This window comes from Equus asinus, chromosome 25 (genome assembly GCF_041296235.1).
Source record: "Equus asinus isolate D_3611 breed Donkey chromosome 25, EquAss-T2T_v2, whole genome shotgun sequence".
Taxonomy (NCBI): domain Eukaryota; kingdom Metazoa; phylum Chordata; class Mammalia; order Perissodactyla; family Equidae; genus Equus; species Equus asinus.
In genome coordinates this window covers 39,878,086-39,895,118 of record NC_091814.1, presented here as the reverse complement: position 1 = coordinate 39,895,118, position 17,033 = coordinate 39,878,086, and the positions used below count along the sequence as shown (strand labels likewise).

General features: G+C 39.4%; 2 protein-coding genes across 3 annotated transcripts in view; one reads left to right on the top strand and one right to left on the bottom strand.

Annotated features, from left to right (window-relative positions):
• RGL1 (ral guanine nucleotide dissociation stimulator like 1) overlaps nt 1–17,033 on the top strand; it is a 239,082-nt gene that overhangs the window by 7,383 nt on the left and 214,666 nt on the right. The window lies entirely within an intron of this gene.
• On the bottom strand, nt 1,100–7,933 carry APOBEC4 (apolipoprotein B mRNA editing enzyme catalytic polypeptide like 4). The gene is made up of 2 exons (XM_014850299.3): nt 7,687–7,933; nt 1,100–3,669 (listed from the first exon to the last, which is right to left on the bottom strand). Exon 2 carries the CDS (start codon nt 3,637–3,639, stop codon nt 2,539–2,541), a length of 1,101 nt encoding a protein of 366 aa, XP_014705785.1. The 5' UTR covers nt 3,640–3,669; nt 7,687–7,933; the 3' UTR covers nt 1,100–2,538.

Sequence of the window (17,033 nt, the reverse complement as noted above, 5' to 3'; positions counted from 1 at the left end):
TGAGGAAGATTAGCCCTAAGCTAACATCTGTTCCAATATTCCTCTAGTTTCTGTATGTGGGATGCCTCCACAGCATGGCTAATGAGTGGAGTATGTCTTCGCCCAGGATCCAAACCCCATGAACCCAGGCTGCCAAAGCAGAGTGCCTGGAACTTTAACCACTTGACCAGAGGATCAGCTCCCCCCCCACCTCCCCCCAGCCACCTTTTTTAGATCACCTCACCACTAGCTGCTTCAATTTATTGGCTTCTATTTTCTTTTAAGTTATTGGCTTTTAAATTCTTTGACATTTCCATATGTTCAGTGGCAGTGATAACTCTTCAAAACCGCCATTGCCAGTTTGCCGGAGAGAGCTGGAGCGTTCCAACTTCTGCTCTCCCGGCCAGGAACCCATTGTACGGTGAGCAGGAAGTCCTGACCACTGCACCGTCAGAGGTCCCTCTGGAACTATTGCTCTGCTATATGCCATCTTAGAGCAGATAGAGGTGAAAGGAAACTTAAAGATGAGCTAGCTCATATCTCTTGTTTTTACAAATGAGAAAATAGAGTCTACTTGCCTAGGGCCATATATCTTTATGCTCTCTTAACAGTCTCTTGTCCAAGGCTTGGCTGTATTAGCCTGGCGACAGGACCTGTCAGTAATGTTCTTCTTCCTAGCCCCAGTCTTATTTAACCAGTAAAAAATTCAACTGCCAGGGGCACTTTTCTTTCTGATGGTTCTGGCGACATTTCTCTCTTTGATAATACCATTGCCATCCAGGTTCATATTTGAAATACAAATTCATCATAGATTTCAGACTATGTTTCTCATGGGTCCTTTGAAACCTGATTGAGGTTGTCATCTTTTTGACCACTTGGAGATAGATTTCATGGCAACTAGTTGGATCTACTTTTTATAATGATCAGGGATGCTAAATTTGTCGTGTTGGGGTCTTTTTTTTTTTTAACTCTAAGTCGCAAATTGTAGACATATTATTTCATGATCTAATAATAGACTTCAACCTCATTAAATAATAATCACTATATGCCCACAGCACAATTATATTCCAATAATTCTGTAAAAATTTTCAGGTCATCAATAGAAATTCCTTTAAAAATTTTATTCATGTTTATTTTAATCACAATAGAAACTTCTATTCTAAATATTTTTCTTTTCTGTTTTTCTTTCCTTCCTCCTCCTCCTTCCGCATGGAGTATTACGTCCTTTAAGTTTTTTGTTCTAATGGCAAAACTATCTTATTAGCGTAACATTACTTTTTACACATGTTAAGAAAAAATTTAGTAGCAAGTTACAAATGAACGTACATTTTTCTTGTAATGCATTTTTACATATTTCCAGGAGAGAAGTGAGGCCACAAATGTGAATTAATTAAACATAAGCAAAGTGCTTCAATGTACATGCTCAGAGGGTTAGTTAAGGAACACTTCCTGGAAGTGTGTTTTGAACAAGATTTTAAGAGAAGGTATAGATATGCGCTGGTGAAAAAGAAGGGGTCAGAGAAAAAAAGAAGTGAAACATACAAATTATGCTTTGCGGAGCTATATAAGAAGAAGGGGGAGTGGATGCCAACAACAAAAAAATGTGCTTTGCAAGATGGTTAAGCAGGCACCTGGCTGGAATGGAGGATGTTGAGGAGTAGTGACTGGTGAAGTTACTGGGATGTGGTTTCACAACCTTGCTACCCACATCTTGCCTGGATACTCTGCTAGATCCTAAGGGAAAACCAAAGAGGAAGAGACAGTGCTTGACCTATAGAAACTTACAATCTTGCTGATGAGACAGGGCCCCAGGAAGGCCGAGGAGGAGCCTTGAAAGCCAGTAAGAATGGCTTGCGTTCTGTATGGTGTGTGAAGGAAGGAGCCTCTGGAGATTCTCATGTGTCATCCTGCCTCCATCGTCTGCTCAGGAGGGAGAGGTCTGAGCTGGGAAAGATCAAACTGAGCAGGTGGCTAGGTTTCAAAACTCAATTTTTGTAGCTGTGTCTAATCAATTAGCAGAAGAGCTTTTTCCCCACACAAAACTATTTTGAACCACTTTAGAAAAAATGGGCTGCCTAAAATCGTCTGTCCATGATTAACAATTAATGGAAAATCACTGGTTTGCTTTCACAAACAGCACTTAATGTCAGTAACTTCAGGCTGTTTTCGAATTTTACAGTAAATTTTTATCCTGAAACCAATTTAGGAAGCTATGTAGTCCATGGGCTTTTTTAGTGGAAAGATGATATGGGTAGATTAGAATAATGACATTCCTTTTCCACACCAAAGTATTAGCAAGGTACTAATGACTCCATTTTGATACTGTCACTTTCAAAATAAAGGAGAGAGATCAAGTTGCTTATGGAAGCATTTTGGGTTATGTTAAAAATAGTGTAGCTTTATGATAGTTGAGATAGTAAATAATTCAGGTTTTGCTCTTAGTATATCAATTTATCTCCATCTTGGATCAATCCTAAGAGAGAAAGTTTCCAGATTTTTGTTGGCTTTCTAATAAATCCTCTGGGAGTTGTTTGTTCTCTTGTTGTAGGAATGTAGATCTTATTTTTTCCCTTTCTTCTTCTTCTTCTTCTTTTCATCTGCCTCTTTGCTACTTGCAAACTGTTCTGTGATTTCCACTCTTTCTATGGGCATTCCGATGGGAGGCCTTCCGAGGTCCTTGGTTTCCTGGAATGATATTTGAGGCATATTTAAATGCCTTACAATATTCCTGGGTTTATATGGGTTTTGATCCACATGGATTGGTGGTAGGTCTCTGTAAGGCACCAGCACAAAAACAACAGGAACCCTAAGATCTGGGGTCAGGTTGGGTTGCACTTGTCCACTTGTCACTTGAAAAGACTGTCCGGGAAAGACGTTGTTTAAGGGGTAGCTCCCTAAAGCTTTTATGTTCTGAATCTCTTTCGTCTGGGGAAGAATATCAGTGAAATAAGGTTTGACTCCTGTTATGGCATTGATTTCATATGCATTGTGCCTGTCAGCCAGTGCTCTCCCAGGCAAAATGGGCTGGAAAACAGTTGGTCCTGAGACACCACTCACAAAGTTGTCGAGGAGGGAATGCCAAATCCCACCACTTATCGGGCTCAAAGTGACCTGTGGCCATAAGCTGGCCAGGCTCCGGAGAGCTTCGCGGTTCCATGCTGAGGCAGGAAATTCAGTCTCAGTATGATACAGCTGAGAGAAGTAAATACTGAGAGTGACGTCTGGATACATTATCAGGAAATTGTACATTTTGCTGATGCAGCAGTGGTTAGCTTCATTACAAGGGGAGTTGTTGGAATACAGAATGATATGCCTGATGCTGTCGTTATTGTGTATGGCTGAGTCAAAATAACCATTCAGCTCGAACAGCATTGATTCTGGATGGGTGTTACTCCCAGAGCAACTGCTAGCATGACCCTTTTGCACCAGGCTTCCAGAAGTAGTTTTTAGTTCATAAAATGTAAGGTGTTTTGTTTGAGGGTACATTGGCCCATAAGGGAATCCGAAAATCTGATAAAATTCTGTATAGGGAACTCTTGCTTCTTCACCTGTCCGAATATGGTAAGGACAATTGCAGCAATCTAGAGAGAAGCTTAGCCAGTAATAAGGTTTCACTATTGTTCCACGATTTGCTAGGTATTCCTCATATAAAGGCTCCATTGCTAGTTTTATTGTCTTCTAGCTGCAACCCTAAACAAGAAAGAGAAATTATATGTAAAACCAGTGCAGGAAAAACTAAAGACAATGCATTAATTTATTGAGCTATACTTTTCTTTAAAGGAGGTAGCACAGTAACTACAGTAGCATCTTTATTCTAAAAGATAGTGATATCTATCCATAGGTTAGAAAGCTCAGGATTCATCTTTCTTCATTGAGGCTCCTGGGGAGTGGGGAGGAGACGAAGACAACAGCGTAACCCAGCTTGACCTGTTGCATGGATTCTGAGGCAGTAGAGCAAATGGGTTAGCAGCGCAGATTCTAGAAACAGGCTGCCCTGTTCCAAATCTGGGCTCTGCCACTTACTAGCTTAGTGACTTGTGGCAAGTTTTTTAACATCTGGGAGCCACAGCTTCCTTGTCTGTAAAATGAGGATAAGAAGAGTTCTTACCTCCTAAGATTGACTTGAGGATTGAATGATTGAATATATGAAATGCTTTCTTATGTGCCCAACACATATTAAAGACTCAATACATATTAGCTCTTGGTAGTATTGGTGGAAATCCCCGGGTTATCTAGATGATTCTTGTTTGTGAAAGCCCAAAGAAATCAGCAGGGCTTTTGCATTTTGTTCACAGTGTTCTTCCTTGGTCCCTTTGCTGGATATGATAGTATCTAATGTATTGCACAGAGGTTTTGAGTGTGCTTGCATTTAAATCAGCTATTTCTTCAAATCATTGGCAATAAGTTGGAGGTGGTTATCCTTTTGGGAATAGGATCGTGGGGTCTATTTTGCTTAAGGCACTTCTTGTAGAAGTGCCACTGGAGTATTCTTTGGGTGGTGAACTCATTCACTGACATTTGAGCGTTTTATCTCCAGTGGGTAGGTCTTATTAGAACATTTTGGAAACTTTGTTATTCTGGAAAGCAAATATCGTTCTCAGGATATTTCAAATAAATAGAGTCTGGGATGTTAAACCCAAAAAGTTGAGATCTTTAAGTAATGATTTTTTCTTTAAAAAATATTTCTTTTGTTATCATTGTTCCCAAGCAGCAACCTAGGTCCTTTTTTTTTTAAGATTTTATTTTTCCTTTTTCTCCCCAAAGCCCCCTGGTACATAGTTGTATATTTTTAGTTTTGGGTCCTTCTAGTTGTGGCACGTGGGACACCGCCTCAGCGTGGCCTGATGAGCAGTGCCATGTCCTCGCCCAGGATTCAAACCAGTGAAACTCTGGGCCGCCGCAGCAGAGCGTGCAAACTTAACCACTCGGCCGCGGGGCCAGCCCCAACCTAGGTCCTTATAATGTAGTTTTAAAAACATTTTAAGATAACTCTTTATTATACAAGTTTTACATGTTTCTTGTAGAATATTTTTTAAAATACTGCTACATAAAGGAAAAAATAAAAACTCATGCCAGTTTGTATCAGTTTACATTCCCATCACTAAGTCTGTTCCCTCCAGTCTTTTTGCTATGTATGTTTGTTATGCACAACATAAATAAAATCATGTTCTATACTTTGATTTTTCCCTTAGTATTATATCATGAGCATTTTTCTGTTATTAAAAATTCTTCAAAAGACACAACATTTATGGCTAATTAATATTTTATTACATTACTATAACATTTAGATTCTTGCTTCTTTTTTGTTATAAATAACACTTTGATGCACATTTCCATACATAAATCATGTCTCTGATATGAATTTTCTTTAATGTAGATTACTAGAAGTGGTATTATTGGATCAAACTGTGTCAGATTGCTTCCTAGGAAGGTGTACCAGTTTTATCATGTTCTCTCCCGGTGTTGTTTGTCACCCACTTTGCCAATCTGAGAAGTGAGCATAAGTATCTCTTTGTGGTTATAATTTGTACCTTTTCAATTCCTAGGGAGGCTGAACACTTTTTCACATGCTTGTTGGTCTGTAGTATTTATTCTTCTGTGAAATATATTTGATCCCTTATCATTTTTTTTGTTTGGGGTTTTCCTGATTGATTTGCAAGACCTCTTTATGTATCAAGAATATTAGCTGTCATATTTGTTGTAAATATTTTGTAAAGTATTTGTTTATAGAGTCTTTTAATTATGCGGATGGTATTTTCAATTATACCAAATTGTACATTTTTATGTGGTCTAATCTTTACCCTTATGATTTATTTTTACTATTGTATTTAGAAAAGACTTCCTCATCAAAGATGAATTAAGTAGTCCCCATATCTTCTCCTAGTATGTATGATTTCAGTTTTTACATTTAGCTTTTTGTCCAGGCAGCAAAATGGACAAGGCATAAAATTTAAAAGAGATAAACTAACCATTGCAACAAAATGTATTTTTCACTTTTCAAAATCTAATTTATCATTTCAGAAGTATTTATTACCGCCTCTCATATGGAAGCGTTTGATCAACTTCTGTCTTCCTCACCCCAGAGCACCCCAGTCATTGCTGCGTTCGATGCAGCCTGATCTCCAAGGCTGAAACCTGCAAGTCCCTTTGCTAATCCTGTCCTGGGCAGAAAATATTTTAGAAGCCTCAGTCCAGCTGTAGATGGAATATGACTTTATTCGTGTCACCACTGTCCAAGTGGCAAATAGCTGTGCAGTGACTCTGGGCACCACATACCGATCAAATTCCAGATTTCTTCTAACCTCTGTCACGTCAGCTTAGTCTATAGGATTGGGCGTTTACCTCAGTTTCCTCCTTAGTGCTATAATTTCCTGATGCAACTGAATTCCTGCCCTAAGGCTTCCTAGACCTTGCATAGCTTTTCCTTGGGACCCTGCACTCTTTTCCTGCTTAACCCTTGCAGTGGACTGATCACCTGAAACCTGACACCATCTCCTGCTTTATCTTAAGCATTGCCTTCTCCCTGGATCTCCTCTCTCAGCCTTACTCGTCAGACTGGATCTCTCTGAATTTCAAACTTGCTGAAACCAAGCCCAAAGTGTCACTCTCTTTTGAATATTGTGCCCTGGGTATGGTCTGTGTGGGGTGGCACACCTGATTCCCAGGTTACTACGCAAATTACAATTTCACGCCACCCATAGAAAATTTACAGATTGATTTGGCTGAAATGTTATGGAAGAAGAACAAGGAGGCCCTTCTTGCCGTTACTTTTTTTGGTGGTTGGGGGGATGGAGTTAGCTATTTATAATGGTCCCAGGATTACCCTTTTGGGAAGCAGAAGTCTTCTGTCTTTCAAGATAAAAGGCAGTATGGAAACTCCCGATTGCTTTTCTAAGCACTCCTTCCTTTGTGCGCCCTCTCCTGCAGCTATTTTAGCCATGAATGGTACATCATTGCTCTAAGGAGATCTTGAGGACTAGTGGCCTTTATACATAATAGAGGGAGCTGTGGAGTTTCATTCTAACTGATAGCTTTTCATTTTTCAAAACCACCTGTGTTTCCCTGTTAGTGAAGTCCTCCCTTTTCAGAGGGTCTTTCTGGCATCGTTCTTTTATCCCCCTCAACTGAAGGGGAGGTAGGAAAGAACTCTTGCCTCCTCTGAACTCTTACAGAATTTATGGTTTATATCATCAGTTTGTCATTGATCACAGACTGTCTTGTATAGTTAACTTTTGGTATTTGTCCTTTCATTCTCCCCTAACAAGGCAGAGATGTGCCCTGTTTATCCCAGGGCCTCCCTCAGGAACTTGATTGGTTCCCAGGCCAGGTTGCCTAAGACTTGTTTCCCCAGCCTCCTGTGCCTGTACCACCCAGTCCTTTCCTTCTGCTTTGTCTGTGCTTGGGAAATGCGTGTTGCCCCCCATAGAATAGATCTACTGGCAGTAAGAAATAGAGATCTGCCGAACCCAGCTCCTTGCATCCGGTTGTGAGTGGCCCCTGGACTGTGGCGGTGGGAGGACAGCTTTCCTTAGCTCAACATAAATGAACTGTACGTGAGGACAATCTGCACTCTTTTCACCCAGCTAGGATTTAGTGCGTACTGTAAAGCACAGTTTGCACTGGAGTAATTGGAGAATGGCGTTCGCCCTTCCCAATCTGTGCGCAATCTGTTAGCATCTAAAAACAAATGTTAGCAGTTATAATTACCATCACTTTGTCTCCAGGCTTGGATCACATTCCAGGTGTTCCAGGAGATGGTCCATTTCCTTTTTTTCCTCCTTTAAGTCCCACGCCCTGTGTCAAGTCGCTTCAGAGGGCAATTGTGCTGTGAAGATTCACTTCCTATATCAGTTCAGGACTCTTTCTGAACCGTTTGTGTGTGTTAGTTCCTTTGGACTTTGCTGTCCTGAGTTAGAAAGAACTTGCTGAGGTGTGGCTGCCTCTAAGAACACTGTTGAATGGGCGCCATGGTAACGTTCGCAAAGTAGCTACTGCTAGGATACGGCTCTGACACTTATTACTTTATTTGCATTTCAAACCACCTGTTCCAAAGATGAAAATATACATGAATGCATATTCCAGCCTGGATAAAAGCGTAATATCTGACTGTTTAAGTGAATGTGTTGGAGTTTTTCTCTTTCTGGCTGTAAGAATCAAATTCTGGGGTCGTGCTCCTCAGTGCCTTTGTCCTGATCTAGAATAGGTGCCAGGCTTGGTGCGTGGACAGGATTTGTTGGTTCTGTTGCCTGTGGAGGCGCCAGGGCCTCTCCTGGGGAGGATCACCCTTTTGTGAGGGGGAGGGCCCGCATGAGAGGTAGCAGAGACTTCACCAAAGAGAGGCGCTGTCTACTAAAAGGCCCACACGTCCTGAAGGGGAGCTCTTCATTTTGTCCAAACCTAGGTTATTAGGCGCCAGCAGTTTCCCTCCTCTTACAAATGCCCTGGGAGACTCTTGCTCTTGATGTGTATGTGGTTCCCTCCAGTTGAAGACAAACTTTGCCCTGGATCAGTTGCGGCCCTTTCGGCCCTTTCTCTGGGGCTGATGGAGGAGCCACTCGTCCTTCTGCATTCCTTTCCCCTGCTGCCCTCATCTCCACACATCTCCTAGGACAGTAGACAGTTGATAGTCATGATCTGTTGTTTGTGCTCACTCTGGGTTATTCCCTCCTTCCTCTTAGGCCACTTGAAGGAGCGAGGGGTGATCCCTCTTGTGTGTTTCCATTAGTTACCACCCAAAGTTCTTACCATATATACTACTCTAAAAATAACCCATGAGGGTAATGGAAGCACCTAGAAGGCTTCCTGCAGCAGCTCACAACCTTTAACTTGTTTCTCGGAGTCAAAATTCCAGTCTCTCCGACAGCCACAGTCCTGTCTCATCTAGGGGCTCCTTCTAGCTCAGATATTTTGTGTTGATCTCTGTGGCTTTTAAGGGTCTCAAGTGTATTCATTAACTCCTCAGCTGTTTATTTTTCAGTTACATTTTCCTTCATGCTGTCTTCAGTGCATGCTGACTGTCATATCCCATTCCTTCCCCCACCGTTTGCCCCTGATCATGCCTTTGCTGTTTTTGCTCCTTACCGCCATTTTCATAGCGTCTCCTAACCCAATGAACTTGTAAATATAAAACCAAAAGTTGATCCTCAAAGTTCATCTTTTATTTAACCTTAATAAATGATATTCTATTTAAAAATACTACCTTAAAAATGCGCGTCTATGCACTAGTATATTTACCAATTGCATTTTAGGATGATTTTAGGGAGAGGCAATCCTAAGTAGCCACCATTTTTTAAAACAGCTCTATTAAGTTATAATTGACAAATAAAAGTTGTGTATATTTAGGGCTTCCACTTGATGTTTTGGTATACTTAAACATTGTGAAAGGATCATGACAATGAAGCTAATTAACATATCCATCACCTCCTTTATCGTTTTTGGACAGTGTGTGTGTGTGAACACTTGGGATTTACTCTTAGCAAATTTCAGGTATACAATACAGTATTGTTAACTGTAGTCGCCATGCTGTACATTAGATTTCCAGAATTTATTCATCTTGCATAACTGAAACTTTGTACCTTTTGACCAACGTCACTGCATTTCCCCCTCCCCCCAGCCCCTGGCAACCACCATTCTACTGTACGCTTCTGTGAGCTTGACTATTTTAGATTCCACATGTAAATGACACCATGCAGTATTTGTCTTTCTGTGTCTGGCTTATTTTGCTTGGCATAGTGTCCTCCAGGGTCATCCATGTTGCCACAAATGGTAGGATTTCCTTTGTCTTTTTTTTAAGGAAGATTAGCCCTGAGCTAACATCCACTGCCAATCCTCCACTTTTTTGCTGAGGAAGCTTGGCCCTAAGCTAACATCTGTGCCCGTCTTCCTCCACTTTATATGTGGGATGCCTGCCACAGCATGCTTGATAAGCGGTGCATAGGTCCGTGCCTGGGACCTAAACTGGCAAACACTGGGTGACCTAAGCGGAGTGTGTGACCCTAATGGCTATGCCACCGGCCGGCCCCAGGATTTCCTTTTTAAGGGTGAATAATATTGCATTGTATGTATATACTGCATTCATTATATCCATTTATCTATGGATGGTCATTTAGGTGGTCTCCCTATCTTAACTGTTGTGAATGATGCTGCAGTGAATATTGGAGTGCAGATATCTCTTTGAGATCCTGATTTCAGTTCTTTTGGATAAATACCCAGAAGTGACATTGCTGGATGATATGATAATTCTATTTTTAATTTTTTGAGGAACTGCTAAACTGTTTTCCACAATGGCTGTACCGATTTGCATTCCCACCAACAGTGCACAAGGGTTCCCTTTTCCCACATCCTCACCAACACTTGTGAGCTTTTGTCTTTTGATAATGGCCATCCTAACAGATATGAAGTGATATTTCATTGTGGTTTTAATTTGCATTTCCCTGATAAGTCGTGATGCTTGAGCACCTTTTCATGTACCTGTTGGCCATTTGTATGTCTTCTTTTGAGAAATGTCTATTCAGGTCCTTTGCCCTTTTTAAAGTCTGATTGGTTTTCTTTTGCTGAATTCTTTACATATTTTGGATATTATGTTTTCTTCTAGTGGTTTTACAGTTTCAGCTTTACATTTAGGTCTTTAATCCATCTTTTTTTTTTTGAGGACGATTAGCCCTGAGCTAACATCTGCCACCAATATTCCTCTTTTTGCTGAGGAAGACTGGCCCTGAGCTAATATCCGTGCCCATCTTCCTCTATATGTGGGACGTCTGCCACAGCATGGCTTGACAAGCAGTGTGTAGGTCTGCACCCGGGATCCGAACCTGCAAACCCTGGGTCGCCGAAGCAGAATGTGTGAGCTTAACCGCTGTGCCACTGGGCCAGCCCCTTTAATCCATTTTTAGTTGATTTTTGTATGTGGTATGAGATAAGGGTCCAATTTCATTCTTTTGCATGAACTACCATTTTTTAAGCCACCATATTTTACATCTGTTAGGTGTAGGAAAGCTCCAAAGGAAGGTTGACTTCGCAGAGCTCCATTTAGGTTGCACAGAATGGCTTCTAAAACTGAATTTAGTTACAAGGAAACGAAGGACCATGATCATGGTTCCTGCTCACAATTCTCTTTTTTTTCTTTCTGGGTAATTTGTCATTTATCTATTTATTTTTAAATTATTTTATTGAGGTCATATTGGTTTACAACACTGTGTGATTTCAAGTGTACATTATATCAGTTTTGTGTATAGACTGCATCGTGCTCACCACCAATAGGCTAGTTTTTACCCATTACCATACACATGTGCCCCTTTACCTCCTTCACCCCCCTCCCCCCACAATTCTTATGGCTACTTCGGCATTTACAGGAAGGGAGAAACTTTGAAGAAACATCTAGTTTCCCAAACAGACTCCTTCGTTCTGTCTTCGTTTGTTAACATGCAATGTTTCATCTTCATTCAGATGAGTTATGATGTATATTATGTATATAAATATGCAGTTATTATGAAGAAGTTTTACAAAGGCCAAACTCTCCTACACTGATATAGATTTTTAAAAGACCTTTTCAGTTTGACACTTCAAAAATTGTTTCTAATCTCTGTTCTGGCATCCCCGTTTGGGGTACTATATCCAAGATAGCTTGGGTGTTGCTAGCTGCTGCATGTAAGGTGACTTTCTCTTTGGGTGGCAAGATGTAAAAGAATTTATATTTTATTGCTAAAATTTTTAACTTTTATTTGAATGTACTGTGTCCAATTAAGTATGTAATTCATTGCTTTTGTAGAAGTTTGGTTAGCATTCAATAACAACACCCACATTCATGTAGCAGTAACAAACTACCCAGAAAATGGAAACTGGAGAAGAAAACAAGCATGAAATAAAGAAGAGCCGAGAATCCAGTAGATTTCACGGAGCTCACTAAGGAGTTAAGTGGGACAGATGGACTAAGATAGATGTTAGGGTTGAGAGGAAAGGGAGACAAAAAAGCAGAGGCTGGATCGCCTAGCTTGGGGGTCATAAGCAGAATGGCCACAGGGTGGCAGCACAGTCTTTGCAGTGGGAAACTTTCTTTTGGCCCACCTGTTAGTTTGCTAAAACCAGACTTTCTCTTAGACTTCCTCCATGTTGGTCTTCCCCATTATCCTAGGGAAACACCCACAAAATGTTTAAAATGAAAAGTAACTCCTAAAACTTCAGCTGAGGAAAAGTGCAGGATGAAGGCGCCATCTTTACTCTCAGAGTCTGTATAGCTGTTTTAAAAAAGGTTTCAGACTATCTGTGGGGAAGGACTAATTTAAGTTTCCAAACTATTATATACTGATAACTTTGTAAAATTCAGTGAAAATGATTTTATAGAAAAGTGAACAAAAAAGTCATCGAAAATATAAGCCCATTTAAAAATAATTAGTTCAGGGGCTGGCCCTGTGGCTGAGTGGTTAAGTTCACGCGCTCTGCTTTGGTGGCCCAGGGTTTCGCTGATTCAGATCCTGGGCACAGAAGTGGCACTGCTCATCAAGACATGCTAAGGTGGCATCCCACATGCCGCAACTAGAAGGACCCACAACTAAAATATACAACTATGTACCAGGGGGCTTTGGGGAGAAAGAGGAAAAATAAAACAAATCTTTAAAAATAATTAGTTCAACAGATATAAAATTTTTGAATTGCATTTCAGTAAATATAAACAGAATGCTTGTCTATTTTTGCTTTTATTGCCTGTTCTTTTGATGTCATATCCAAGAAATCATTGCCAAGACCAATGTTATAAAGCTTTTCCCTTATATTTTCCTTTCAGAGTTTTATGGTTTCAGATCTTACGTTTGAGTCTTTAATAGATTTTGAGTTGATTTTTGTGTGGTATAAGATAAGGGTCCAGTTTCATTCTTTTGTGTGTGGATATCCAGTTTTCCTAACACCATTTGTTGAAGAGACTATCCTTTCTCCCTTGTGTAGTCTTGGCACGCTTGTCGAAGATCAGTTGACTGTGGGTTTATTTCTGGGCTCTCTCTTCTGTCCTATTGATCTATGTGTCTGTCTTTAGGTAAATATGAACAGAACAAACATAACATAGAAAAAAAAGGAGAAAAGAATTACCAAAATTATACATGTTGCTTTTATGTATAGATGATTAATATGGAGAATCACTATTACTATTATATTCTACAATTATATTAAACAAAAAATTTATGAAGGTATAGTACAGCTCCATAGTCAATGTCCTACATATATGTATTTTATGAACATCACATATATCCATTCTTAAAATTTTTATTGTGACCAACCACCTTGCTTCTTGCTTGTTACTTTAATCTAGGTTGAACTGATGACAACACTATCTGCAGGGTATAATGTATATCCAAACTGTTTTAATAGCATCATAATAGAGAAAGCTGGTTGTAAGAGGTATGTTGCTAGGAAGAGAGGAAGAGATTTGAAAGCAACTTCACAAGCTCAAGATATCTCATTTTTAGCTTTTTAAAAAATGAAGCAAATGATGTTGTATTTTCACAATTCCTCAACGATGCTTTATCAGTAACTGCTTCCAACAATTTGTCCTGTAAAGTTATATTAAATTTAAATTATCTTCAGTGAAAGGAATGGTTTATGGTTCCATGAATTTCCTATGTATGGATCTTCTTTTGATGGAGAATAAAAATTTTAGACCTCCTATCAATTCTCTCAGGTATTTGGTAATCACTTTTTGCAGCTGTGCAATATCAGAATTATTACCTGCTGCACTGATGGTAGTTTTTAAATTACAAAACATGACATAACAATCTGTGGAAACGCTGTTCTTCCACACTTTTGATATTTCTTTTGACTTTTCAGTCATCTGCTCCTGAAAAACATGTTGCATTTCTTCCTTGTTTGAAAATATTAAGATTATTAACATACTGAAGATTTCAGACAAATAGGCAAGTCTGGCTGTCTAATATATATCTTTAAAAAGTTGGGCCCAAACTCATTTCTTATCCAGGAGTTTTTTCAACAGTTCAAACATTTTCTATGGAACTTTCTTCCTAGAAAACCATTGTATCTAGCATACAATAATAGTTGTTTATAATCACCTTCCATATTATCACATAAGGAAAATATCTCAAATGTAATGCATTAGCCTTTATGTAATTCATAGTTTTTTACTGTGTCACTAAGCACGTGGTTTAGTTCAGCTGACTTTTTTTTATACTAAGATTTTATCATTGAAGAAAGCAGTGTGTGGCTTTACATTCTGGCTCAAGCTCTTTAATCGGAGCAATTACTTTAGAACCTTCTCCTATGCAAGATTTAAACTCTAAATCACATTTTCTGATATAGATCCTACAAGGTCATATCAAATTTCTATAAAATACTCTCAGTTTCTGTACTTGCTGTGTTCACATTGTTAACAGTTTGTGGATAGGTGCTGGTTCACAGACTTAGCTTTGAGTGACATTGCTTTTGTGAACTTCTTCCAGCCCACTGAAGTCACTATTAGGTAGTGATCCTTCCCCCCCCCAACCCCCGAGGAAGATTAGCCCTGAGCTAACTACTGCCAGTCCTCCTCTTTTTGCTGAGGAAGGCTGGCCCTGAGCTAACATCGTTCCCATCTTCCTCTACTTTATATGTGGGACGCCTACCACAGCATGGCGTGCCAAGCAGTGCCATGTCCGCACCTGGGATCCGAACCGGTGAACCCCGGGCCGCCGAGAAGCGGAACGTGCTAACTTAACTGCTGCGCCACCGGGCCGGCCCCTAGGTAGTGATCCTTAAGTTCACTAAATTTTACTTAAGTTAATTCCTCTGGCTAGCTTGTAATATAAATGATAAGGAATTTAAATGAAAATATCAGTTGTTGAACAGAGATTAATATTTACTGAATGTGTGCTCTGTGCCAAAAATTCTACATGCCCTGCGTCACTAAGACGTGGGTATTATTACAATTTCCATTTTACAGATAGGGAAACTGAGGGTCAGAGTGTTTAACTAATGTTCAAGATAACATAGCTAGTAATTGGAAGAGCTGGGATATGAAGCCAGAGCACTCTAAAACTCTTTTCTGTATACCATCCCTCCATCACATCCTGCTTTTTGAACAAAAAGAAAATTTCAAGTTTGTGACCCAGTCTTAAGATAAATGGGAAAAATCATATTTCAAAAGTGAGAAAATGATAAGAAAATATAGGAAAAGGGTGTCATGCTATGATGATAGGTATGTGTGGGAAAACAGCTGGAAATGTTTCTGGCAAGAAGAAAGAATTTTTTTTAAATCAACTTTATTGAGGTATAATTTACATATAATAAAATGTACCCATTTTAAATGTGCAGTTCTATGAGTTTTGACAAATGTATATACTCGTTACCACCATTTCAATAAAAATATAGAACATTTCCATCAACCCCGAATTTCCCCTGTGTCCTTTCCTTTCCCATCAATCATCCTTCCACATGGCTCTAGGGTGGTGCTATCTATTTGCTGTTACTATTGATTAGATGTGTTTTTTCCAAAGTTGTACATAAATGGAATTATAAAGTATGATCTCTGGCATCTTTCGCTTATTGCTCAGCATAATGTTTTTGAGATTCATTCATGTGATTGTGTATATCAGTAGTTCATTCATTTTTAATATTGAATAATATTCCATTGTGTGGATATGCTATAATTTATCTGTTCACCTGTTGATGGGTATTTGTATTTCTAGTTTGGGGCTATTATGAAAAAAGCTGCTCTGAACATTCATGTCCAAGTCTTTGTGTGGACATATGTTTCTATTTCTCTTGGACAGACACTTAGGAGTGCAATTGCTAGGTTGTATGGTAAATACATCTCAACTTTCTAAGAACTGCCAAACTGTTTTTCAAAGAGGCTTGTTATTTTGTATTCCCACTAGCAGTGTAGGAGCATTCCAGTTACTCCACATCCTTGTCAACACTGGGTATTGTCAGTGAGTGGAAGTACTTAACATATTGATTTAGAAAGGCTAGTTTCCTTTAAGCTTGTTGTTTGACAGGAAGGGAATGAACAGTGGTTAGGATTCTGTAGGACTTCTCTTTCTTCATTTGGATAGCTAATCTCCAATAAGTCCCAAGGGCACCATACTCATCAAGAAATTTGGTATTTAGCTTGTCAGTGTTTTCAGCTCCTCTTGTCCCAATCTCTTCTAAATGAAGTCACTGATAGTCTTGAGCTGAGCTCAGTTTGATCTTGTCCCTGAATTAGGGCAGAGTATGTGGAAGCTGAGAGAAAATATGTCCATCAACTCAGCAGAGGATGCCGTGAGCTCTGAAAATCCTCGAAGTGGTTGCTGTCAAGAAGTCTGTTGTCAGTCTAATGGTTGTTTCTTTATAGATGATTTATTTTTTCCCTGGTGACTCAAGACACTTTCTTTGCCTTTTCATGCTTTATAGTTTCAATATTGTGTGTTTAAGTGTGGATTTAGTTTTATTTATCCTTCTTGCAACCCGAATTTGGTGATTCTTATTTTTTGTTAAATCTGGAAAATAGCCATTATCTCTTGAAATATTCCTCTCCTCTGTTCTCTCTTTTCTCTTCTTTTGGAACATTGATTAGGTATATGTTGAACCTTCTCATGTATCTTACGTGGCTCTTAATTTGTCTGTTGTAATTCCCATTGTTCATCTTTCAGTGCTGCGTTCCAGGAGTTTTCTCCTGGTAAATCATCTAGTTCTCCACTTTTCTCTACAGGTCTTTTTATCTGCTGTTTAACCCACTTATTGAGTTTTTTAAATCAATGAGTATCTTTATCATTTCCAGAAGTTTTATTTTGTGCCTGTATTTTCCTCTATTTTCATAGTTTTGGGGTTTTGATCTAATTATTTTAAATGTTCTTATTATATAGTCTGTAACAAATAATTCTATTACCTAAGGTTCTTAGGGGTTTAACTCTGCTTTTTGTTCTTTCTGCCCACTCTTGCTTATGGTGGATTGTTCCTTTGGGTGTTGTAAAATTTCCTTTTTTAGGTCATGCTTGGTGGGGATCCTATGATCCTCGCACTGGAGGCGTATCTCTCTAGAGCAGCGCTTCTCAATCTTTGCCGTACGTTAGAATCACCTAGTGAGCCTTTAAAAATTA